The 25,597-nt window shown below is 43.1% G+C and overlaps 2 protein-coding genes across 3 annotated transcripts in view; one reads left to right on the forward strand and one right to left on the reverse strand.

Annotated features, from left to right (window-relative positions):
• Positions 1 to 15,109, forward strand: part of PIG-C (phosphatidylinositol glycan anchor biosynthesis class C) — a 41,835-nt gene extending 26,726 nt beyond the window's left edge. For both annotated transcript variants that reach the window (XM_070530170.1, XM_070530161.1), the window contains 5 exons: positions 1,026 to 1,191; positions 2,826 to 2,873; positions 9,875 to 10,025; positions 11,198 to 11,364; positions 13,820 to 15,109. In XM_070530170.1, the coding sequence (XP_070386271.1) occupies positions 1,026 to 1,191; positions 2,826 to 2,873; positions 9,875 to 10,025; positions 11,198 to 11,364; positions 13,820 to 13,871 (584 nt within the window). In that variant the 3' untranslated portion in view covers positions 13,872 to 15,109. The remainder of the gene's footprint in view (positions 1 to 1,025; positions 1,192 to 2,825; positions 2,874 to 9,874; positions 10,026 to 11,197; positions 11,365 to 13,819) is intronic.
• A 7,253-nt stretch (positions 15,110 to 22,362) lies between these two features.
• The window catches only part of anox (acyl-CoA-binding domain-containing protein anorexia), a 50,902-nt gene continuing 47,667 nt past the window's right edge, over positions 22,363 to 25,597 (reverse strand). Inside the window, exon 8 of the mRNA XM_065426428.2 lies at positions 22,363 to 23,188. Within this exon, the coding sequence (XP_065282500.1) occupies positions 23,049 to 23,188 (140 nt within the window). The 3' untranslated portion in view covers positions 22,363 to 23,048. The remainder of the gene's footprint in view (positions 23,189 to 25,597) is intronic.

Genomic DNA, 25,597 nt, shown 5'->3' on the forward strand with positions numbered 1-25,597 from the left:
TAGGACATTATTCGATTTGTAATTAGCAAGCTTCAAATACTATTTGCACACCCCTAGTTATGTCAGTTATCTTTAGGCTCCCATTCAGTCAAATTTTGTCCACAGTTCAAGCAAAGAAATTTCTGTGTTTTAACTTTCTGTGCTATAGGTGTGGATAGTGCATTGCTTACTTCTTTTTTTTTTCCTGTTCCTGGACTTATCATTCTCACACAGTGTGCCATTACATAAACCAACCAAAGCACTCTATGCAGGTGCAACCAACTGTGGACTGTTAGCAGTTATGTTTATAAAATATAATAGTATTTCTTGCATTCTAATTAGTAGTCATTTTAATGAGAATCATGATCAAAATTGATTCTGGTGCATTTACTATGAAGGCTTTACACTGCCTTTGGCTGTCACCTGGGACTTTTCTCCCTTTTATAAGCTTTCTTTTAAATGAGCAAGCAAAGAATTGAAAAATAGAATTGAAGAGCCAGCTTATATTGTGTTTTTGCAGGCAACCTAAAGCGTGATTGAAATATTATCTAGATGGTAATTGAAGTGTTAGTCCTCAAATGAATATTCAGAAAGTTGGCTAATTATCATAACTAATCAGCTGATTGGGCAGAATAACAACACTAAATGCTGACAGCTTCTTGGCATGACCAACACTTCCTAGACAAACTTGTCTGGGAGGTGGTGGCATTGCTTCCATATATTGCTTCCATATATATGGATCTATGTGCAAGAGATACATCTATATGGAAGCTCTGTTCTTTCTTTTGCCTTCTTTTTCTAAATTTGGTGCACCTTAGCTGTGACTCTCTGTAGACGTTCTCCATTTGTTTCATTTAGATGCAAATCAACACAGTGAAATGTAATAGTTCTGTCTTGGCACATTGTTTAATTAGATGTTCAGCATTCACAAACTGTGGGCCCTCTATTTTTAGACGTTTAGTACCCAATGGCAGTGTTCTTGTGCACATGCACCTTTTCTAACCTGCACTCATCCTGTTCAACTGAACTCATTTTGTGTTGTTTAGTGCTGGAAGACCTTCGCCGAGCAGCCATATTTGTGGCATTTGGATCATCTTTGGCACCTATCATGGGTACCCTGACAGAGACCATAAGCACTGACACTGTGTATGCTATGGCTGCTGGGGCACTGCTGCTACACGTGGCCTGCCATGACTATACTCCTGGTCCAAGGTGGGCCCCACTGGCTGTAATTAGCAGTGCATTGATGTTCTGGGCATATGTGTATGCGCGCACATTGTGAAGGCAGATGTATTTTATGGAGATCTCATAGTTATTTTTGCAATGGTGCAGAAATAACTGAGTGTAGTTATACCTATTGTGATTGTTATGTGAATATGCGCAATTTTATTGTGCCCATGTAATGTTTTATTTCATGTTTGTATGTGCCTGAAGAAGCAAATAAAGAAAGTGTACAACAGCTTAATTCTCTGCATTAAAAACAATGTAATTCAAATTTACTAGTAGCACACCAATTTCAAGTTCATTATAGCTTTGTGAAGTTACTAAAATATTAACTATTATAATCTTTAACACTGTGCATGGTTCTTTTGTAGCCTGTAAGCACAAGTGGTATCTAGTGCATGAATACAGTGAAGAAATATGTGGACTGATTTTACTTAGAGAGATTTTGTTCAAACAGAAATGTTTTCATGGCATTGACCCTACGGTATTTTCTAGCTGGCTGATTACAGTGTGTGCCAGACTACCAGGCAGTGCTATAGTGTGACATATGGTGGTATATCAGTCTGTAACATGTACTAAGTGAATGTTTTATGAGGTTGTGAGCACTATTAGCAAATATTATAGTAGTCGCTTCTTACTTCAATGAATATGGTGATTTGGATTGTTGAATGATTTTTCATAGTGGTTATACGCTTTGATATTTGTTGGTATTTGGTAGTGATTATATGCCTTGATACGATAGAGGTTCTTCAGTCTATGCATTTTAATGCAAGGTCACTACCTCTCTCGTATTGTCAAGGAGGGTTTGCATGCTTGTATATTCCTGAAAGCAACTGTACTTGAAACTGTTAACTTAAGTGTACCCAGTGTTGCAGCTGTAACAGTGGAGGAATAGTGTTGCACTTTTAGGTCATGTTATTAAGAAATCAATTTTTCTTAATTTTGCAGCTAGGAGTATGCACATTAGTTGTGTTGCTTCCAACCGAGTGTAATTATGAGCAACAAAGTCACGTATAACAAAAACCCTTCGATCAGTATAATCAGTAGGCCACAGCATGTCTATGAGTTATGTAAAATGCAACCACCTGTCTAGGGACATTGGGATTGCCTATTAGGTCATTGTTTATGACATGGTCAGAATCTGGCAACATAATCACGAATAGTTGAATGCTTGTGCCCCGGATTATATGCAGCGTTATGTGGTTTATGAATTCATTGTAGTTGTGTTGTTTTCTTTAGCCATCTTTTTCTTAAAAATTTTCTTTCTCATTCTTTTTACAATTTAGTTGTGTTTCATATGAAAATCATATTGTTTGCCTACTGACTTAATTTTACTGTAAATTCTAGAATGTGCCTCAATTTCTGATGTTGGTTAGCATTGCGAAGCTTAGATATTTAATGAAGTCATATTAATCGAATGCAAATGTTGAACAAGCTGCAACTGAAAAGTACAAGAGTATTTGTGCTAGTTACATGCCAATTGTTTTGTGTAGCTTCAACGTTTCAAAGCATATGATTTGAGAAATTGACTGCTTTCATTGTAAGTTTGCTTCAAGAGCTTACTGTAGAGTATTATGCATTTGCAAGCTGTTATACTAAATTAAGATGCCTATTTCTTGCAGGACGCAAGGAGTTTGCATAACAGAAGCTCAAGAACCAGCTTCTGATGAGTGAGTTCACTTGTATTATATGATGAAAATATGCACACTGTATTGTCTGCATGCAGATGAGCTAAACCCTAGCATTCTTAAATCAAGAGTGAATTGTGCATCTAAAAATGATTTTTCATGTAGTTTACATTCTTTCGGTGTGTGTGTGTGTGTGTGTGTGTGTGTGTGTGTGTGTGTGTGTGTGTGTGACACATTCATACATTTTGCTTGCTGCTTTCCTGCTAGTAAGCGATGAGACCTAAATGAGTTTTCACATTAGAATTTTTTGCTTGTAAAGCTTGAGCTTGTTTATGTGTGTATTAGTGTGTTGTGAAAGCCCTGCAGAGCAAAATTGCTTTACTATATTAAGCTTAAACATGCATACTGTATACTGTTGTGTATAAGCCAACTATGCATATATGACCCCCCCCCTTTAAAGTGAACCCCTAAAAATGAAAGGTAAAAACAACAGAATCTTGAAAACACACGTTATGACTAATTTATTTGCCATATCAAAGTCACAGCCGATGCTACTGCTTGCTCCAAAATACTTGAGTTCATCAACTTTGTTGTTTCTCACAAGGACGATGTGTCGTAGTGATTGAATTTGGCGCTATCTTTTCGAAATGTGGCCAGCTCTGGCTCGTCGAAATGGAGTATTTCGTGAACACCACATTAACCGTGTCAATTGGTGTCTTTGGCCACATTGCCGAAGTGTTGTGTTTAACCATTTTACATGCCGATCATAGTTTTCCAAGGCATCAAAGCTTCCTTTCACTGTGACATTGCTTTCTACTTCAGATAAAAATGCAGTCTTCTGTTTAAAGCAGAGCATGTCGAGGCATTTTCGTTGTTAGGTGCATCTGATGCATTTTCTCAACATTGCAGGCCTTGTGAGAAACTGCTTGTATTAACCCAGTGAAACCCCTGCATCTTTAGCTAGAAAATTGACTACAAACCAACTCAAGCGCTAACATTCGGCCAAGGCAGCCGCTAGGCGAAGTTTAAATTTCAGCATCCGAATGCGAAGCTAGTTCTGCACAGGTATGGTTGCTACAAGGGCAGGTGTATGAATTGTTTGCTAGAGAAGGGATGTGCATTCATTATTCTGCTGTTGTGCTGCTGCTGACAAACACTCAATGTTGATACTAAGATTGCATAGATATGTGCTCTCCCATGTGCTTGCCTCCACTGTGGCACTTTTGTTCCTCTGTAGCAGGCTTTCAGTGCACCAGAAGTTCACATAGTGCACATTGTGCTCGTGTCAAGTGTAACATTGCCAGGTAAGCTACTGTCAGACATGTTCACCACATGTACTCCTTCTGATAACATCTCGCCAACACTGAGAAAGATGTGTTCTCCAAGAGCTTAACTGTCACCATGCCAGTCATTGGCACTTCTTGGTGGGGCACAAGAAAGATTTAAAATAAATGCTGCTGCAGCAGTACAGCAGGAGCACAGTTCTGTACGAAATGAAGAATACTGACACTGCCGTAACATGGGAAATATGGGTCCTCATAGAAGCTGATCTGCATTGACCTCTTAAAGCATGATTAAAGCAGCGAATGTGAGCATAGTGTGTATAATCAAAGTGCACTTAAACATAATGTGTAGCAGCACCTGATCTGCATGGACAAGCTTGAAAGTTTCCCTGTGACGGGCATATCACAAGCACTGTCATTTGCTTCTTGTATTTTAGCAGTTTATGAAGCTGAGAAATCACTGAATGCCACTGCATCATTTAAGATAGGAAAGTCTCACCATTCCAATGGTTCCTGCAAGTTGGCACAGATTTTTTTGTGCGTCTTTTATTTTCAGATACCAGAGCCAAACAGTTTATATGTGATAGCATTAAAAAATGAGTGAACATAGTTTAGTGGAGCAAATTATTATATTAGGAACAAACAGCTTAGTTAAAAATGTGCTGCCAAGACTTTAGTAGCATACGAAACCTCATGAAGACCAGTATTTTCCCAGATAAAGTGAGTGGTAAGAATTTACACACATGAAACTGTTAATGTGTCTCAAAATTGCTGCCATGCCAATTTTTAGGTAAAGCAATTTTGATAAACTCGGTGCTGAATAAAGTGCAGATAGATTTAGGCAAAACAATAATGCTGTACTGTAGTAGCCTGTAACTAAAAAAAAAATTGTTAGGAAAGCACATATACTAGGTAGAAGTAGCAAAGCATCCCAGAATTAAGAAGTGAGTAACTGCAGATCAGAGGACAAACTGGAAAATCCACATGGTATTTTACCGTTGCTGCCCTCGTCCAAAAAATGATGTGACCTTGTCAGACCTTATGTGTAGTTTTCGACGCCAGAGTGAGCAGCAGAGGGAGAAAACCTGAACATTGACATTTGCAACCAAAATACAAAAACAAGCATGAAGTGAGCAGCTGATGGTGAGCTTGTGGAATAGAATTTTGTCAGGCCTGGTGATGTTTTGTCATCATGTGTAAGAAAATGAAGGCCTTTAGGCACAGCCTCTTCAAGACCTTTACAATCATGGCAGCTGCGACTCATGGAATGACTTTTCCAGGCAAAATACAAAAAAGAAACAAGCAGAGAGAATGATGCTTGCAATGCAAACAACAAACCCTTTCGTGCACAGCCACAGGCAGTGGGTTTCTGTATTGATAAACATGCCATACATCACTGTCATGAAATATCAGCATACTGCCCAGAAGCTGTGCAATACTAAATCCTCTCCCTTCCATCCACCATAACATGGGCTCTACATGCATACCACCATGCATGTCATGAACAGACTTCACATATAGTTCAACTTCATATGTAGGTCAATCTCCCAACACAAGACACTCATTCTTTTATAGTCCAAAATTTCTTTACTCTTGCATCCACATTTAGAGCAAGTGTGCTATATCTCGACCCCAGTCACAAGCTGTCGGTGAGGCCCATGTAGGGACTGCTGGTTTGGTGATGGGGTAGCTGTTGACAATGCTATGATGAGCGGACATTGGCAGCAAGCATGTGAGAGGAAAAGACTGAGTGCTATCTCGGCCGTCTATTCCACCAGTTCCCATGTTCCTTGACTAAAGATTGCTGCACCTACAAGTGCTGTAAATTTTGGTCTACAATATGGTGAACGGTTAACTTATATGTGGCATTATATGGTAGTTGTCCACAGAAGTGAGACAAAAGCACAAAAGGTTCTGCTGCATGGGGAGTTTTGAATTAAGGGTGATTAACTGAGCTTTGACTGAATGTGTTCACTAGTGTTTAGGAGTGTTAATCGCTGCCACTTATGACAGTGACAGTAGATGTGAAATGGCATTCAATTAGGTGGCAGGTGCCAAAGCAAGGTGAAGCACTTTTGGACATGTCGATCAAGAGCTTTTCTTTGTAGACGTAATCACCAGCACAGTAGTATACCATTGCTTTTTTATATGCCATAAAGCAAGTAGGAGTTGCATGTTTTGACAGCACAAGGATAGATGGTACCGGCTAGGCCATGTTAGTTGAAGCCAGCTGAAACTAGTCCTTAGGAGGAAGCTTTAGTTGAGGGTCCCTATCTACATACATAGGAAAGAAGAAATCATTTTTCTTAGCAACCACTGCACCAAATTTGATGAGGTTTGTTGCATTTAAAAGAAAATTCAAAATCCAGTGACTGTTGGTAGCGAAGTTTTGACTTAGGCTGGTAGTATTTTCAAAAGATTGTTGAAACTTTTGGAAAACGAAATAATAATGTTTACAACTCTGTAATTCAGCAATGAAAACGATATCCCAATTCTGTCAATTGTATCTAAGAGTACATCTAAAGCAGACAAAATTGATGCATTATATATGGCTCTCAAATAGACCACTAATATGCGAGTAGAACTTTTATAAAACCCTTGCAAAGAATGTAACAAATTCATGTAAGAGGTAAATTGATAAATCAAGTTTGTCTGCTTTGGATGCTCCAGCGGATGCAGTTTACTCTCCCATTGTGCAAAACGGCGAGTATGCCAGGGGGTAAGTGAAAGCACATGCAGGACCACTCACGCGCTTTAAACAGCACTGATACTCTGCAGCACTCCATGTGCAATAAACCGTGCAGGAACTTCAAAGCGCCGTTTTCCCGCTCCTAGGCTGCCCCCCCCACCCCCCCTTACCCGAATGTAGAGCTGTGATATCTGTTCTTAGTGCAGAGCTACAAATTTGTAAACTTCATACTTCCATTTGTTTCAAACTTACCAGTTTCTGAAAGCACCTTTTAAAAATTTGGGCCCTATATGAGAATTCCACTTCCATCAGTCACTAGAATTTGACATTCTTTCAAATGCAACGAATTTCATTGAAATTGGCCCAGTAGTTATCTTAGAAAAGCATTTCTGCATTTTGCATGTATTTGAATAGGTAGTGACTACAGTGACGGGGCCCGGCACTTTAACATCTGCACTACAGTGACGGGGCCCGGTACTTTAACATCTGCACTACAGTGACGGGGCCCGGTACTTTAACATCTGCACTACAGTGACGGGGCCCGGTACTTTAACAACCACACTACGGTGACGGGGCCCGTCGCTTTAACAACAACACTACACCGACGGGGCCGTCACTATAACCAGAGTCCTTCCATGTTTTTTGGAAGGACTCTGCTATAACGATGTCGGTATTGGGGGCGAGGACGACTTACGGAGTCGCCATCTGTCAGAAGCGCCTCACATGCATCGGCGTTAAATAAAGGTTAAATAAACATACTACGCGGCAGCCCTCCTGAACAATTTTGCAAGTACTCTCGACATGGCAGTATTTTACCTTTAAAATAATCATGTTGGACAAACAGAAAGCACAGAATGGTTTACAAACGCTATCTCTTTGCCTACTACGTACAGTAAGCTGGGACACTGCGAGCGGTCGCCGCAATCGATTCCACCGAACCGGTTTGCGCGAAACGCAAGCAATCGCTGAGAAAACTATTTGAAATATGTTCTTATAGTGGGATGGCTGTCTGTGTAACTAAATGTAGCATAACAGAATGAAGCTGCAATGCAGCGATCGCACGGGTTCGCGGTGACCGACTTCGCGTCTGCATGCATGTCATCGCGCAATGTTTCGCTTTTGCTCCGAGCACGTTTTCGCACCGTGCCGTGAGCTTTATGCCGCACCATATGAGCATTTGACAGTACGCAAGCAACCATTGTTGCATGGACACTATGGGAGCTGTTCAAAAATAATTTCGTTATAGCTAGGGTCTTCGATGTCTACAGCGACTTATGATGTTCCGTCGCGATGATTCAGTCTTAATTTTCTTTTCCTTTTCTTCTAAAGCCTTGGAAGCTTCAATATCATTATTTCTCAAATTTCATCGAACTGCATGTTTATCGGTCTTCTAAGCGAGCAATTTCCCGCTGCTTCTTTTTCTTAATTCAGTAGAATATTCATTGTCTGGTGCTACACAAGCAGGAACATGTGCCGTGCCTTTTTTAATGTGTTTTTACCGTTCCCCTTCCATTAGAGTGAACTTTCTTTCTTTATTATAATCATCATAGGCAGTGGCGTAGCTAGGTCGTCTGGCATCCGGGGCCCATAGGTATTCTGTCACCCCCCCCCCCCCCCCCACCTGGCTGTAGTCGAGGAAGGCGAGGATATAAACAGGTTCCGGGTGTCTTCAGACGTATATGACACCCGCCCACTGGCCCCTTGCACCCGGGGCCCACGGCCCCCCGGCCCCCCCTGTTGCTACGCCACTGATCATAGGTGTTACAGTGCATACGCAAAAGATTGTACATTCGTGGACAAATACCCATTGCGGTCGTTCGATCCGTATGTGTGCAATCAATGTATTCCATTACTGCACGGAAGTTGCTGACATCGTGAAATTCACGTGGTGTTGTGGACAGTACTGGAATAAAATACCGCGGTCCGTGAAGTGCTTGGCATCCCCATAGGCGCCAGCACCGAGTAGCTCATGCAGCTGGGGGTCCACAACACCTTCGATGAGGTTGGGTCACAGAAGTTAGCCCAGGTTGTCAGGCTCGCTTCCTCGCCTGCGGGGAGGCGGATCCTGGAGGCGCTGGACTTTAACCCGTCAGGGAAAGGCGGTGCGTGCTCGACGCGTGGTCGCGGGAGGCCGTCACGGTGTCGCCGTTCCCGCGCAACGTGCACCCGCAACGCTATGTAGGCACACGCCGGGCCCGAGCGGCCGCACTTCTCGGATCTGTCGCCGACGATCCACGTTCGTCGACGTCGCCCAATACGGTTCGTCCGACCGGTTCGCGGCGGCCGTGGTGGATCACAGGGGCAACCTAACGCCGCGTCCGTGCGGGGCAGGTGTCCGGATTGCGGAGATCCATTCTGCACTTTAGAACACATGCTCTGGCGGTGTCCCTCGTTAATACGGGACCACGGTCATCTCACCACGAAAGAAGAGTGAGAGGAGGCGGTCAGGCACGGCCTGCCCGTCCCAACGTCGGAACGGCTCGCGGCGGCCCCCTCCCTCATAAGGGGAGTTCGGAGTCGCTCCTCAGGACCTTAATAAAGTTCACTGCCTGCCGTGAAGTGCTTGAAGTTGTTTGCATAGAATGTTTTAAAGAAGTGCGGCCATTGACGTCGCTACAGTGTTGACGTAAAGTGCCCGTCCCGTCTGTGGTTAAGGAGACGGGCCCCGTCACTGCAGGGCTGAGGTTAAAGCGCCGGGCCCCGTCACTGTAGTGTATATGCTAAAGTGCCGGGCCCCGTCACTGTAGTACAGATGTTAAAGTGCCGGGCCCCGTCACTGTAGTCACTGCCATTTGAATAAGTGGCATCAGAGCTGTGCCCAAGCTAAAGCTTCCTCTTAAGCCTACTTTTCTACCCATTAAGCAGCTAGTGCATGCAATGTTTGTGTGTAAACAAGGTGTTGCACAAAGGTAGATGTGTTGGTGCAAATGCTGACATTGTACGAAATGCTAAAGTTTGTGATGACTCTCTTATTGTGTGTCTTCTTTTGTGGCACTGTTTTTGAGGTTGTGCTGCTCCATTTAATAGTGCACTATTATTTAATAACACAAAGTGTTATTTCCTTGGTGCAGTGGACCATGGGCTGCTATATCGCTAAATGGTGCTCTCTTTGGCGCGGTGTGCCTTGCCTCACGGCTTACCGGCAGTGGCCCTGTACTTGCCCTCTCTTCCCTGGCAGTTGCCCTTTTTCTGCTGGCTCCTTTGTTGGCCTCCTGGGTGCAGGTAAGCCTTGTACAGGCACTCTGGAAGACCTTTAGATATGTCGGCTTGCTTGCAGTGGTGATGTCTTACAGACATCACATTAAAACAGCCATTGTCTTTGAGAAAGCGTTGAGGTAGAAGGGGTATGTGCTAGACAAGTTTTGTCTAAGTGCTCTAAATGTTAGTGTTGTGGTGCATGGCGAGCCATAAACGCAAGACCCCAAATCCCTTTATTAAACAATAGAAGATATGGCACCTTCACAAAAAAAAAAGGAAAAAAAGGAAAAAAATCACCTTGCAACAGCAGTGAATCGGGGATGAAGTGTCAAGTCAGAGGCCTCTTTTACTTGCTGTTATACCATGACAAGCAGACAGGATTCAAAGTATTGAAAGGAACAGAATATTAATATTTATTTTTTCATAGGTCTCTTGAACTGCAACGAGGCCCGTGACTTGCCTTGGAATGGCGACGTTCTGAGCTTTATTGTTTTTAAACAGTTGCTCCTTGCATGTTTTAAGTTTTAACACATGCACGTGTTTGTGAATGTTTGTCCTTGCTGCGTTCCTGAGCCTCTTCTATGAAGCACATAGGGAAATTGCATTCTATAAAGGTTAAACTAGCTGTTTGAGGATCTTTGTGCATGCTACCAATACCTGAATTTTGTGTAGGATGTCTTGGCAATCTTGTTTCATCCATTTCCTTCAACCATGGTCAGTGCATTTGTTTTGTTTAGAATATCCAACTTCATTGACCTTAGTGCGCAGGCTAAAATTTGAAAAATAAGATCAATTTATACTTATTCCCAATGATTTAATTCCAGTTTTCAAGGTTAATTGCTTGCATGGTGTAAGAGGCAACGAATGAGCTAGTTTCTGTGTGTTGAATTCTGGCTTACTGACGAAACATTCACAGACAGCTTGAATTCATGGCACAACAGTCTATGAAAGAGTGTTCTAAAATGCTGAAGGGTAGCTACTTCTTTTCATAGTAATTTAGACAGCAGGAGATTAATTAGTGCTGTATATATACCAGCTAAAATAGAATATTTGCATCTTGCATTGTTGACTAAAGGAAAAAAAAAAGTTTTCTCGTTTAGTATTCACGACTCCTGTAGCAAGCACGTAAAACATCTTTGAATGAAATTTGTATGCTCTTTAAAAGTATTTGCTTACCTTCCAACATTTTACTGCAGGATCGCTGGCCTAGGCTACAGGTTGCGCTGACCCTGATTCATGGAATACTGGCATTGACAAGCTGCTGGCAGTTCAGTCCTCCCTTGGCTGCAGCACTGGCCTTAGCTTTGCTGGCTGTAGGCCTGGTTCTTCCAGGGCATTTTGTTTACTGCCACCAGTACAGACAGTAAGACCCCACTCCTTTTTTTTTTTTATTATTGGGTCACGCCATGTGCTGGACTCACAATCTGAAGCCAAGTGAACCTAAAATAACTACAGCTCAATTTAGTGTACAAAAAGCTGCCATTGTTGTCAACACATTTGTCATACACCCACATGAAAAAAAAAATGCTGAGTAGTGATGTGATGCGGTTCGCAGCAGATGGTACAGCACTCCGAGTGTCTTTAAATGGAGCTGCAGCTTTAGGGGGGGAAAAAAAAAATGTAAGGAACTGTTCATTCCCATGTAACTTTGCCAGTAATTGGAAAGTTAAGGGAAAAAAAAAAAGTGTTTTCAGATAGTGCTTGCAGCTTTGCTGAAAGATATGGCATTTCAAGAGAAGGCAATAGTTCCAGCATGATCAGTCATTTCCTTAAAGGGGCCCAAAACACTTTTTGAAGGTAGTGAAAAAATGTTGCCGATTTGTTAACAAGGATTCTGTGAACATGTGGGCCTAATGTTATTTCATTGCATGCAGCAGGGAATTTACAATCTCATGTCAGAAGCTGTGAAAAATCATTTGACCTCACTTATGCGGTGTTGTTATGCAGCAGCATCGCAAGCAGCTGAACCCACAACAGCTATTGGCTGATTTTGTAATCGCAAGAACATTCTCAATAATACAATTTTTGCTCATTTGAGTTAAATGAATGAAAAATATATGTTTCTAATCTCAAAAAGACAGAAAAACCATTTTGTCTTTGCACTCCTGGTCTAAACACGATAGTTGGGTGTAGCTGCGCATGGCCTTCGAGATGAAAAGTGTAGAATACAAGGTGTGTTCAAAAAGTATCGAACCTTCTTTCCCACGTAAACCATTGAAGTGTGGGAGGCTCCCTTCGATGTGGAGATATGGAGGGGACGTTCATGCATGGCTTTTTTTCTGCCTGCAGAAAGCGTCGGTTGCTGGCAGGCGGTCTCTGAGTGAGGATGTGTAGTGATCGCTGTCTGATTCCAGTAAGTTGTAAAATGACGGAACATGAGCAGCGATATTGGATCAAATTTTGCCAAAAGCTTGGTGATACCCAAGTAGAAACCATTTGCAAGATTCAACAGGCTTTTGAGGATGATACTATGAGCACCTCACGGATAAAGGAGTGGTGGAATTGCTTCAAAGATGGCCTCACATTAGTGGACAGTGAACCACATTCAGGCAGACCATCAACATGCCGAAAAGAGAATATGATTGAGCAAGTGCAAACTTTGGTTATAGAGGACTGTCACATCACAGTCCGAGAACTTGTGAAAAAGTTCTAACAATGGAGCAGAAGCAACTACATCTGGAAATCACACAGGTCCTGCTCGACAATGCAAACAGTAACCCCAACTTTCTGAACACCATGATCACAGGCAATGAGCTGTGGGATTATGGGTATGACCCTGAAACCAAGATGCAGTCGTCACAATGGAAACATCCATCATCCCCGAGGCAAAAAATACGCGGCAGGTCTGCAGCAATGTCAAGGTCATGTTGACCATTTTCTTCTACTCCTGTGGGGCGGCACATAATGAGTACGCACCACAATGCCAAACCATCACAAAGGAATATTACCAGGAGGTCCTTTGTCGCCTTCGTGGTCAGTGAGCATGCCTACGTGGTTGTCCCGTGTCGCCTTCCTTCGCCCGTTGTTTTATTTAGCGCCTTTGTTGTAATTAAGCCTTCGTGGTGCTGTGCGGCGCAAATGACCAGATCTGTGGGCAGCAATAACTTGGCAGCTCCATCATGATAATGCACCTGCCCATTCTGCACATCTGATTCAGACTTTCTCCACCAAACATAACATTCCTGTCGTTTGTCAGGCTCCCTACTCCCCCAACATGGCTCTGTGTGACTTTTAGCTATTTCCCAAGCTGAAAATGCTGCTGAAAGGAACCTGATAAGAGTCAAGAGAAGACATCACGCGGAATACGATGACCCAGCTGATCCCCATTCCAAAGGACTCGTTCCAGAAGTGTTTCCAACAATGGCGGGAGCACTGTGAGAAGTGTGTGCATCACCAAGGAGATTACTTTGAAGGGAACTGGGGTTTTGTACCTCCTAATCAATCAATGTTTCTCTGCTGGCCAAAGGTTTGATACTGTTTGAACACACCTTGTAGATACCATGGCTGCCTTGAGGTGCCGCCATTAGCTGTTTCACGTTGCTTCCTTGCACCCCCTTGGCATCTTCCCTGTGTAGCTTCCAGTGCACTAGTGGAAATGAAAAGACAGAAAGCTGCTGATCAGTCCACTAACTTCGTTTGTGCTTGAAGGATTCGAGTCGGGAGATTCGCAAGGCCACATAATTTAATAGTGATGTCAGTCTGTGATTAGTTAGAAAAGTGTTTCAGGTCCCCTTTAATGGCAGTCCCGGGAGTGTATGCAGCAGACCTAATTGCCTTTGTAGTTATGCTTGGACATAGCTGGTGCTTTTTCTCTGCAGGAGTATCCATGGCCCATGGGACGAAGCTGTCATTGATGACCAGCAACACTAAGCTGGAGTGCTATTGAACTCATCTAAAATGCATACCAGTTTTGAGGACCAGAAGCTGCAGCATAGAAATGCAACTTGGCATGAAAACACAGGACCAGAAGCTGCAGCATAGAAATGCAACTTGGCATGAAAACACCAGCAAGTTGTGTTGCTGTGTTTAAGATCACGTGCCTTCTGATGTTCTGGTCAGATGCCTTCTGGTGCAGTTATGACAACAGATGTTTTACTGTCAAATGGGCAAATAGGAGCGCTCAGAAATGCTCCAGAAACGCCCTCTTCAGCACTCATGCCAGTCTTGGCAGTGCCACAGAGGATGGTGCGAGCATGTGCAAGAGTACATGTTAAGTGCGCACCAAGCATGACTGAAAAACCAATATCTGCAGTGCTGCATGATGTTATTTCTTTTGTGCGGTGAAACACATGGCATGATAAGTTAGTGAATGTCTAGCTCCTTTGTCCTAGCACCAAATTCTGTTCTGTGCTGGTTGTTGCAAGTAACATTGGTGTAACATTTATCCTTGGTAAATATGTGTGGACATGAAGCCTGAAAATTAAGTATAATGCACCTGTAGTTCAACCTCTGTAGCCAAAACCTTACTCAAAATGAGGTTTTTCATGCCATATTAATAGGTGTGTTTGAATAGAAGAATTTTCTAATCAAATTGAATACAAAGATTAAGAAAAATTCTCCTTTGAATATTAAATCGAGTACCAAATATTTCCTAGAAAAAGAAAAGAAAGAAAACACCACAATGAATTTTGCTAAAAAATATTTTGCCTAACCTGATATAACAATAAGCAGGAAACCAGAGTAAGAAACAGCCTTAATTTGGTAGCTATAAATTTGGTAATAAGATATTGCAAAAAAGGATAGAAAAAAAAAAGGAAGTGCTGTTCCAAGAACTACCGCAAATTAAAACTGGTGCCACCGAGTATTGGCTCAGTATTTCCTGTAGAGATGGATTAAGAACACATATTTGCGGTGACCTTGCATTATTTTTTTCACCCAAAGTGCACTAACAATTATTCTCATTGAGTGCTATTTGAAACAGACAAATATTTGAACATTTTTAGATCAGAATCTCAAATCAAGCATGACTAGAATAACAGACTATTCAATACATGACATTTTGAATATTCACAACTCCTACATAATAGTCTAACTTTATATGTTCCTATAATAGTCCTGTTGGCTACCACACTGAAAATGACCATTCTTAAATAAAATTTTAATAGAAATATGAGTGATTGTGGCACAATATAGTGGCATCCAGTGTGCCATTTTGTCTAGCCGTAAGAGTAGTACAGTCGAACCCGGCTATATCGAACTCGCAAAAAAACGCCTATCAGTTCGATATAGAGCATAATTCGACATAAGCCTGCTAAATAATTGGATGCCATAAAAGCACATACCATTTATGAAATCACTTTATTGATGAAACTAGCTTCGTTTCGCACGAAATAGACCTGCATTTTCTTCTGCTTGGGCAATTTCGCTGCGTGCGAGGCACGCACTTCCCCACGTTGTCTAAGGAGTCGGAGCAGCTGAGGCCGCAACATTCCGCCTTCGCGCAGAAGCACCGGACTAGTGCGAGCGCACCAATCGCTTCGGAGGATGTGGGCCAAAGACGGTCGTTGCTTTCCTCGTTGTGCCCATTTTCACTTGTGCTCGGCACGATGCCGGCAATGTAGTCTTTGTTTCCGGGCTCTCCTGTGGTCGCAACACCATCATTTGCGCTCACAAACTCGTCCACCGTTGATTTGTCAACAGCTTCCGGAAATTCTGACACCTCGCTCCAAACTTCGGCAACGACAACGGCTTCATCGCATTAATCAGAATTTACAGTCATCACCGAGCACGCGGAAGTCGGTACGGCTTAAGCAATTTCGGATGAACCACTCGTACACGGCCGCGCGTACGCGTTGGGCGCCACAGGCACCGGGTCGTGAGTTCAGCCGCTTTAGCCCTAATCTCCCCCTTATTCTTCAAGATCGTGCTGAGAGTGCTCCTCGAAATCTTGCACGCTGCGGGGACATCCGACTTGTCACCGCGTTCGACCCGGTTTATTATTTCGAGCTTCACGATGAAAGGCGAATTCTGCCGCCTCATCACGCCAACACTGCGGGAGAACGCGCACACAATGAATCAGATAAGCAGCGAGACAACTAGCACTTTCGCCACCTTGCACGACGAGGGCACAAGAGCCTCTGATTGGCTGTCGGAGCAAGCGCTGCGGGCGGACGGGCCAGGATCATTTTTTTGTAGGGTGGTGTCGGCGGCTCCGAGGTAGCGCAGTCACGTAGGGAGAGCGGTTGGATCGAGCCGCGCCGCCGGGTTTTCCCTTCACCGCGAGGGAAAGCCAACTTCCGGGGGCACTTTTCGCCGTTTGACGTTCGATATATAGGGGGTCGCTACTAGTTTTGTTCGATGTATGCGTAATTTTTGCTATATATACTCATTGTAACTATACCGTGTCCAGAAATTGTTCGATATATGGAATAATTCGATGTAAACGGGTTCGATATAGTCGGGTTCGACTGTACTCCATAATTCTTGGTTGTCTGCATCTGCATTAGAGGAGCTGAACATGGCATGTACATGAAGCCACATATGTTCTTGCACCCAGAGGGGATCACTTTACATGAGGCAAGCCATAGTTGTATTGGAACTCACTGCGCTTATTTTGAAATCGAAAACATGGCTCTGTGCACTGGCTGCCACATATTCTGATAGTGCACAAAGCGTTGGTTGCCCTGTGACTATCATAATCATTACTGTGCACCAACAATGCCAGATGAACAGTATGTGTATATGTAGTTTCATATGTATGGAAAACCATACATATGAAACCAATTTAGTTGATGCACAGATGTGTCACAACTAGTCATTCATGTAACAGATGAAAGTGACCTGCAATTACTTGTTGAATGCCCATGTAGCCCAGCTGTGGTATGCCTCATGCCATTTTGCAGCGTCTTAAGAGCTGCATGCATAATAAGAATGCTGTTAGGCAATCCAAAGGGGTGCCCATCATTTAGAGTGGAGCTCTTAGGTACCCGTTCTTAGTTGTTCTTAGTTCTTAGAGTGGAGTTCTTAGGTACCTGCCGTCGGACGATGCCGGCGGCATTGGCATAACTGAGCGAACAAGCACCACAAAGAATGAAAGCAAATGTGGAGCGCAGCAAGAGATGAAAGAAAGGCGATAGTACAGGAGGAGGATGCAGCAGAACCATGAGGTGGAAAGCGGAGGAGGAGTGGAGGGGAGACGGCCTGTGCATGTGCGGAGTTGCCGGCGGCCTAGGCATCCACAGCCACGTGGGCGAGCCCATCTGCGCTTCCGAGTGGAAGGGGGGGGGGGGGGGGAAGGTGCCATGATGTGGGGAAGGCTACGCTCGTCCACGATATCAGCTGCTGAGGTAAGTCCGTGATACCAGCGTGTGTGATAGGGATCACTGCTATTGCAAGGGGTGATGGCGAGCAACTACGAGTAATGCTCGATGTGATGCTCCCTAATGTGCTGTCACCGCTAACACTGGTGGCACGATTTCCCCGTGACAAAGCATGAGAAGCGTGAGAACAAAAGCATAGTGCCACACAAGACTGGCTGTGCGGTGACGATGGCTACGATATGGCACCAGAGTAGCGCGCATTGTCTCTCTAGAAACAAAGCACTGCATGAGTGGAAGTCTGTCTGTGGAGGCTGCTGTGAATTGCGCCCACGCGTCACCCATGCGCTGTGCCACACTTCGCTCCCCGTTTGGAACGTGCTGCATGAGACAGATTGTCCGTGCCAGCCAATATATCGCAAAATAAAAATCCATATAGAGCTGCACTCAATTTTCGCGTAGGGGAGTATCGTAATTGTCGGTTAATTTGTTATATATATATATATATATGACACAGTTGCGTTTCATTGCGAGCTTCAATAAAAATTCACGAGGGTGGTAGTTTGGGCACTTTGGTACTCCGTAAGGAAGAACAAATAAGCATGAACTGGATATAGACAGAAAAAAAAAACACGCACAAGTGCATTTAGTGCTTGTAAGTGCCTCTCTTCCGTCCGTGTCCAGTTTACGCTAATTTATCCAGTAAAACTCTGGACCATATGCGTACATCATGGCAATAGTTCAGTGGTGCAACAAAGAAATTGCTTAACGGTGTCACATCAGGAATAATTTTATCGCAAATCATATTGACCGCAAAAAAGACGGGGACAGAGGAAGAAAACACATAAACAGCACAGGCGGTACCGCCTGTGCTGTTTATGTGTTTTCTTCCTCTGTCCCCGTCTTTTTTGCGGTCAATATGATTTGCAGTAAATACCAACTAGGCCAAACTGAAGTTCTAATTTTATCGCTTAACCAAATTACTTACTTCTTCCTTAATCAAGAAAGGTAAGCATGACAATAACTGTTACCTGAACAAAACAATGCTTCCTGCCAGTCTCGTGAAGGTATCATGCTGTTGCATGTGAAGACTAAAAGTAGAAGACTAAAACTGCAACCACTTAAACTATAGTAAAAGTACATTAAACTATGCTAAGCAATCCTCACAGCCATATATAATGCAATTACTGAATATGATGATGAAAAAATGCAGAGAATTGCAGCAGCAATACGAATAAGAACAAAAACTATGGGACCCCCTCTGGTGTACCTGCAAATAGAGAGCACGCACTAGCTGGCCTTTAACTTCTTCCATGGTCCTGAGGCTGTATTCATTTGTTCCCATGAACATTGGAATGATTGCTGTCATACATAGCATACAAAAAATCACTTGGGACAAGATGGCAGTCCCTTCTGTACGGTTTACATTTACATTCATCCTGTATCATGAGATGCTGCTCTCTCCTTGTAGTATTGGTTCACCTCTGCACTTCTGCGTTTCTCTGTGCTTCACTATCACTTATGATAGCCTTGTCACATTTACTAGCAGCAGTGCAATCGCACATCCTTTGCTTGCACTATCTTGACTATAAAGTTCAACAGCCTCTACAAGACACTGCTGCCACTGTGAAGTTACTCTGATTTGTAGTTCCAGTGCCATGGCCAAGTAATTGAGGCACTGGCCTTCAATCACAAGGGACCTTGCTCAGATTTTGTCATCATCAACATCAGCCAGGTTAGGCCCACTGCAGGGCAAAGACCTCTCCCATACTTCTCCAGCTACCCCAGTCATGTACTAATTGTGGCCATGTTCTCCCTGCAAACTACAAACTATATTGTAAGGCGCCGCCAAGTATTTTCATTTTTCACATCCCTAGTATATAGTGTTAGTATACTGATATTTTTTTCAGTGCCCATTCCAACATACTTATTGCTCGTAAAATAAAACAATTCTGACAGAACCGATCCCACATGAACGTCGACATTAATGCAAATTAATGCAATTAGCACTGAAGTAATGCAGTGACACGCCTTGTCGCCACCGCCAAAACAAGTCGTGTACGAAACGTACAGGAGCCGGCCACCTTTCTCATGCTTCTCTCTGGACACGCTGCACCATCTAGCACTGCCTCTGCTAAGTTTGTTCACAGCCTCCGTCTGAGATATGTGGCACGTTGGTGCGTGTGAATATTGAAAACTGTTCACTTGCTGCTTACGCGCATTCGTGGCACAGTGTGCTAAAACGTTGTGCTGCTGTGCTTGGCAAGCCCGTGTAATGCGAGTTCGATTGCACCTAGCAACTGGATGTATTTTTTTTTTAGAGTGTGGCATGTGATTGACCAAGAATGGGCACATACCTAGTTGCACGTACCCAGTGGTCCAAGTTGTCTATTTGGACCCAGACCCAGTTGCACATGCCCAATGGCCTAAGTTGGGATATGAAATAGGTTAGATACAAACATAATGCGAAAGGGGTAAAGTTCCCAAATATTGCTAATTACATTAACACTTGCACATGCTGTAAGCATAATTTGTAGGAGCATGACCACTATCAGTGAACAAAGGAAGAAACAAAATTTGGGTGGTTAGGCTTTTGTAATTGGTTGTGACAGAAGTCCAGTTGGTGTAAAGCTACCGTAGATGCTCTGTATTGCTGGGTCATTCCTGTGTAGACTTCAATTTAAAGAATGGGATGTGTACTTTGTCTATATGTGTAATAAAGATGTGTACAGTGTTAAGAATGGCCACCTGCAGTGCCGGATTGCCGCCCGCTTACGACTATGAGGGCAAGATACCGGGAACTTCGCCGCCAACTTCTAGCCACAGCGTGACTAAATCGACTTTGTGACGGAATGAGCTCGGCGGGCCAACTATTGTTCCCAAACTCCCCAACGAGCTACCCGGAACGGCTCCGAGTGCTACGGGGCCCCTCTGACGTTGGCTCTGGACATTGGAACGTGTGTGCCTTTGTGTGCGTAGGCCGTCCTGTGGGAGGCGACTAGGTTGCGTTGATGAAACGAACGTTCGCCGCCTTGTATCGCCGGAGGACCGAGTGTTTAAAAACTGCTGTTGTGCGGATGCTCGACACACTTCTCTTGAGCAGTTATGTTGGACTGACACTCTCTCTCAAGCAGTCATGTTAGACTGATGTACTTTCTCAAACAGTCATGTTAGACTGATATAAATATTGTAAATAAACCCATATTCTTCGTTCTCGATGAGAAGCAGTCCTTCCCTTCATCAACGTCCTCAGCGTGGATAAGTTGGACGACGGCATGGGCCAGCTACCTTCTAATTCATGCCGGACTCCAATCTTGACAACGGATCACGAGCGACGGGATTGAGCCCCCAATCCCGACAACAGCAATTGAACACCTTGTTGGTTTGACAGAAGCATTCTAAATCATTCATGTGTAGGGCTGTTTGTTATCGGATTTTATAATATTCAGTGTTCCTGGGGAGGGTATAAAATTTGGGCACTGTCTTTTTGGCTGGTGATTGTGGAGATATCTAAAAACAATTTGCCAATGGAAAGCATAGATGAGAGCCATCTTTAAGAAACATTTACTAATGTACATGTTATCGTCTGAATCCCTTCCGTTTCTGTTATTGCAAGAGTTGCCATTTGAAAGGCAAAACAACTTTATGGCTGTGTTTGCATATATGTGATATTGTGTCCCCCCCCCAAAAGAAAGAATGCCTGTAAAACATCAGGGCAGTACTTTCAGAGGGAGCTCAGATTCTACAAGTACTGCTGTGACTCACAATGAACTACATCCACAAATGCAGTTAAATTTGGAGTAAGCTGAAAATTTTTTGTGGGAAAGGACTTTGTCAAATTGTTTCATTTTTATAGCTTGCTCTTTATTTTGTCGTAAACACTGCATCACGATACTTTTTTAACCTGTGCATATTTTTTTAGAAAACGTCTGCAAAGTGACCTTTGCTGCTGTCATAGCAAGGCTCAGTAGTTGAAGTAGCCGTGCCCCAAGTGCCTTCAACAGTTATCATTACAACTGTCAGTAGTTTGCTGCAGCATAATGCTGACAAGGCAATCAAAGTGTGGTAGCCACAATGCACTGCTCTGAAGCATTGTGGGCACCTGAGAGTGACCAGAGCACAACACTCATCACGATGCTGGTTTAGAGATTTGAGCAGTTGGTGTAAGTCTTGTTCTTGTTGTGTTGTCAGTGACTACATTATGGTAAATGTTACTTTTTGTGAATAGGGCTTGACCCAAAAAATGCAAAGCTACCTGGGGAAAATTGAGAAATATATGGTTTTGCCAAAATACTAAGGGCCCTATTTATAAGCTCAAAACTGCTTCTACTGTACTCAAGATTCTGGAAATCCTAACAATCATTTGCAGAGATGGACGGTGGAAGTGAGAGGGCTTGAATGCTATTCAAGTAGCTTTGTTGTTTTCTAAAACAGCATGTTTAGTTTTTCTAACAAAGTGCTAACTTTGGCCGATTGGTACATACTTGGGAAAGAAACAACACTTTTGAACTGAGAAGACAAACGAGCACTTTTGTGTGTGTGTGTGTGCTTAAAGAACCTCGGATGGTCAAAATTAACCTGCAGGCCCCCAGTATGATTTATCTCGTAGCTCAGTGTTGCTTTGGGACATTGTTTTTTATGTCTTGGTTTGGGGTCACCATTTTCCAGTCTGCTGTACGTGTGGCATTTCTAATGCATTAGATGGAACTGAAGACATCTGTGGTTGGTAGACGGCAACAAGGAGGTGTCGCCGGACTCCGATTGCGACTAGCTGCTAAGGTACAGCTCTGTGCGAGTCTGTGTGTCTTTGTATGTTCCATAAAGTTGTTTTAACACGTTACGCATAGACTCAAGATTCGTTATTTGATGTGCAGGTAGAATCTGCACCAAGTTTTTTTTTAATATACATTTGGGCAGTAATATAACTGTGTTACAACTGAGGGCACGATAGAATCGCTCAAATATGGTACTTCGTCATTATTGTGCCATTTCTGATGCTGTCATGGCTGCTTGAAACAATAAAAGCCAGCCTATAACGTGTGGCTGGATTATAAGTATGCCAAAGGCTACCCTTGGGCACATACAGAACTGACAGGCAGGGGCACTCCAGTAAAAAGCTCCTCTTTATTTCGTTGTGACATGAAAACTTGTGGTAACCAGCCAACAACAAAATTTCACGGAGCACAGTAAAAAAATAATGTGCACCTGAAATGACTTCATCCTAAAACAACAGGTATTACCTCAAAATGAGAAGTGTTGGCATGATTGCAGTTCTTGGCAAAAGTCTAATTCTGTCTTGGTCTGCTTGAGCTGAACTCTAACCATGAATTTGCTGAGGATGTTTATATAGTGGTACTAAAGTGTCAAAAATACTTAAACAGAGCTATTGCTTTTTGTAATATGATACTTGCTGTTAGTGAAAGCATTCACTCGGAAGCAGTGCTGTGTGCACATGACACTATTCTCTGATGTTGCTGTTATGAAAAGGCAGCTAAATGTAAGCACAATATGCTCTACATTCATGGCCTTCTGCTTTGAGTATTGAGCTGCGATGTCATCACTGGGTATTGGCAGCAAAGAATGTGCCTAATATAGGAGCCTCTCGGTACATGTAAGGAAACCAAATGACTTTATGTACATTACTGCGGTACAACCTGAAATCAATTTGCAGCAACACTGCTTATTACCTACAAGATAACATATGCTGGCATATGTTTGAAACTGGGGGGGGGGGGAAGAGTACTATGTAGGTACATCACAACGTGTTGGAGGCCTCTGTTCTGGAGAGGAGTCAGGAAGGCGAGAGGAGGGTCTCTAGTTCTGGGGAGAGTGCCACTTGAGCAGGAGTCTGGCCATCCACGTCTTTGGTGTCTCTTTGGGCACCTCGTTTGAGCAGCAGTTCAGCCACTTGCAAGTGCCCACACGATGATGCTGCAAAAGCATCCCCTTTGCATGAAACATGCGCACAAAGTGTTCATAAATAGCTGAAGACATCTTTTCCACTACAAACATATTATAAACATTGCCCAAACCAGTCACCCACGTAGTTTGGTACTTTTGTGGCATGGCCAAAAAAACAAAAACAAAAATGAGATATGCTTGGACATTATGATTGTCGCCTTTCTGAATAGATGTTACTTAGCAAAGCAATGTTTTTGTTCTGGTATCATTACAGGGAAACAGTGCGATAAAAAATGAGACAAGGAAGATGGACAGGTCAGGTGCCGACTGCCAACAAAGCATTTATTTTTGCAAGCAAATATATGTACGCATTCAAGGAGAGAGAGAGAGGGGGTTGGGGGTGGGGGTTGAAACGTGCATGTGTCCTACCCTATCTAGAACAGTGAAATAGCTCAGCTGCAGAGATAGTTAATCTCTTTGTCTGTTAATGCAACTGAAGGTGAACTAACACAGGGGCAGGCCCCTGTGGAATGCTTGACAGATGCCTCGTAGATTTCCCGAGGGTGGCTATCGTGGCAGCTGCGGGCAATATGCGCCTGGTGGAAGTCAGGACTGCATCCGCACTGGGCACAATTGATCCCCAAATTGCCCAACGCGTTATGCTAATAGGACATATGTTGTGGAACAAAGATGTAAACTACTGCATATTATGTTGCTCGGAATATAACCTCACACAAACTTAACTCCTTAACTGTTTCCGACAAACCCTGCTTCTCCAACCCGATGCATCCCCAATTTGTTTAGGATGAATGCAACTCTTCCTTGTGGTATTTGTGCACCCCTTTAACTTTATTTAGACTGGACAAGAGGAGCTTATTTGCCACTTAATTGGTGTTTTGGTTGCCAGATGGCAGTACATGGCCAGTGATTTCTTTTTTCTGCTACCACTGAAGGGAGTTTCTCATGCGGAAGCCGGCATTTTCAAGATGCATCCAGCGAAGGCAATGCATGTATCACTGGCCAGTCTTCCAAAGGATAGAAAAAGAGTCATTTCTTTGTTGTTGTCTTTTTCCAACAATGATGCTTCAGACACCAAATACAAAAGATCAGCAGCTCCTCGGGCGAAGAAAGGCTAACTGGACAGCTCGGAGCATGACATTGCAAGTGCACAACAGTGAACTAAAATTGACGTGAACAGCGTTCTGCCGGAGCCTCCACGGTCTCCTTTTTTGGCTGTAATCTGTAGGAAGTTTACTGTAAGCCCACCTGCTGAATTGTTGAATATATTGAATGTTTATAGACGAGCTGGTTTTGATGATAGCCGATGAAACCAATCGGAATGCCACTCTGCCTAATGCCTTGCTTTGAGTTGTGCTACACACTGCCAAAGCTCCCTTTGTAAGATAACACACTGTTAGCATGTGCAGCTGATGTGAGAAAAATAAAAAATCACTATATATTTGTTCCACAAGTCTTGTTGATTACTAGCAGGTAGCTGGCGCTCTTATTGTATGGCATACATTAAACTTCAGTAATTTACTTTCATTTGTTCTATGAGTCAGCTATCCTTTTCCTATTTCAACAACCTGCTGTTTATATTATATATTAATATATTATATATTATATTATTATAAATTAGCATTCAGGGTAAAAAATTTACTCATATAACAAAATGGCTAAGGGGTTATAACTTGAGCAGAAAAATTATACAAGAAATATGTAGCTAAAAGTGTAATGCTTTATTTAAAAAAGAAAATTTTGTGCATTACTAAGCAGCAGTAAGCACTGCATCTTAAAGTTGAGGGAATGCACAAAAGAAATTTGGCAGAGACACTGAAGACTGCTTACGTGTAGGAATGTGAAAGCATTATACCGTTTGCAGACCTCGAAGCGTCATGAACGCGATCATTGCATGAATGTGCTCATTAACGTGCTCATGAATGCATGCACTAGGCACACCTTTAATCAGCCAGAACTGTGGAGCCGCTGTGAGGAAGGGGAAGCATGCTTGTCTCGCACCCCGGAGGCCCGGGTTCGATTCCCACTCAGACTGAAATGTACCAAATTTTCTTTTCAAAGCCATTAATTTACTTTAAGGAACCTCCCTGCGAAATTTGACGTCAATCCGAGCATTTTTTTACGTGTTCTTACTCTTTGCGCCGTTGGCCATTTTTGGTGCCATTTTTCAGTCACGCCAATGCCAATGCATTTTTGCATAATGGAGCATATAATTGTCTCGCATTAAAAATTAATAATGCAAGTTTTGTGTATGGTTTCATGGCGGAAGCCTACAATGCAGCCTGACAACCTGTTAGTGTTTTCAGCAGTCTAGCCATGTGGCATTTTCAATTTTTTAAATCTTTTACGTTACAACCAGTGATGTCCTTGCAATGGGCCTTTTTATACATGCTTACAGCAAATAAGTTCTTTAGCAGCTTT

The sequence above is a fragment of the Dermacentor albipictus genome, chromosome 1 (assembly GCF_038994185.2).
Source record: "Dermacentor albipictus isolate Rhodes 1998 colony chromosome 1, USDA_Dalb.pri_finalv2, whole genome shotgun sequence".
Taxonomy (NCBI): Eukaryota; Metazoa; Arthropoda; class Arachnida; order Ixodida; family Ixodidae; genus Dermacentor; species Dermacentor albipictus.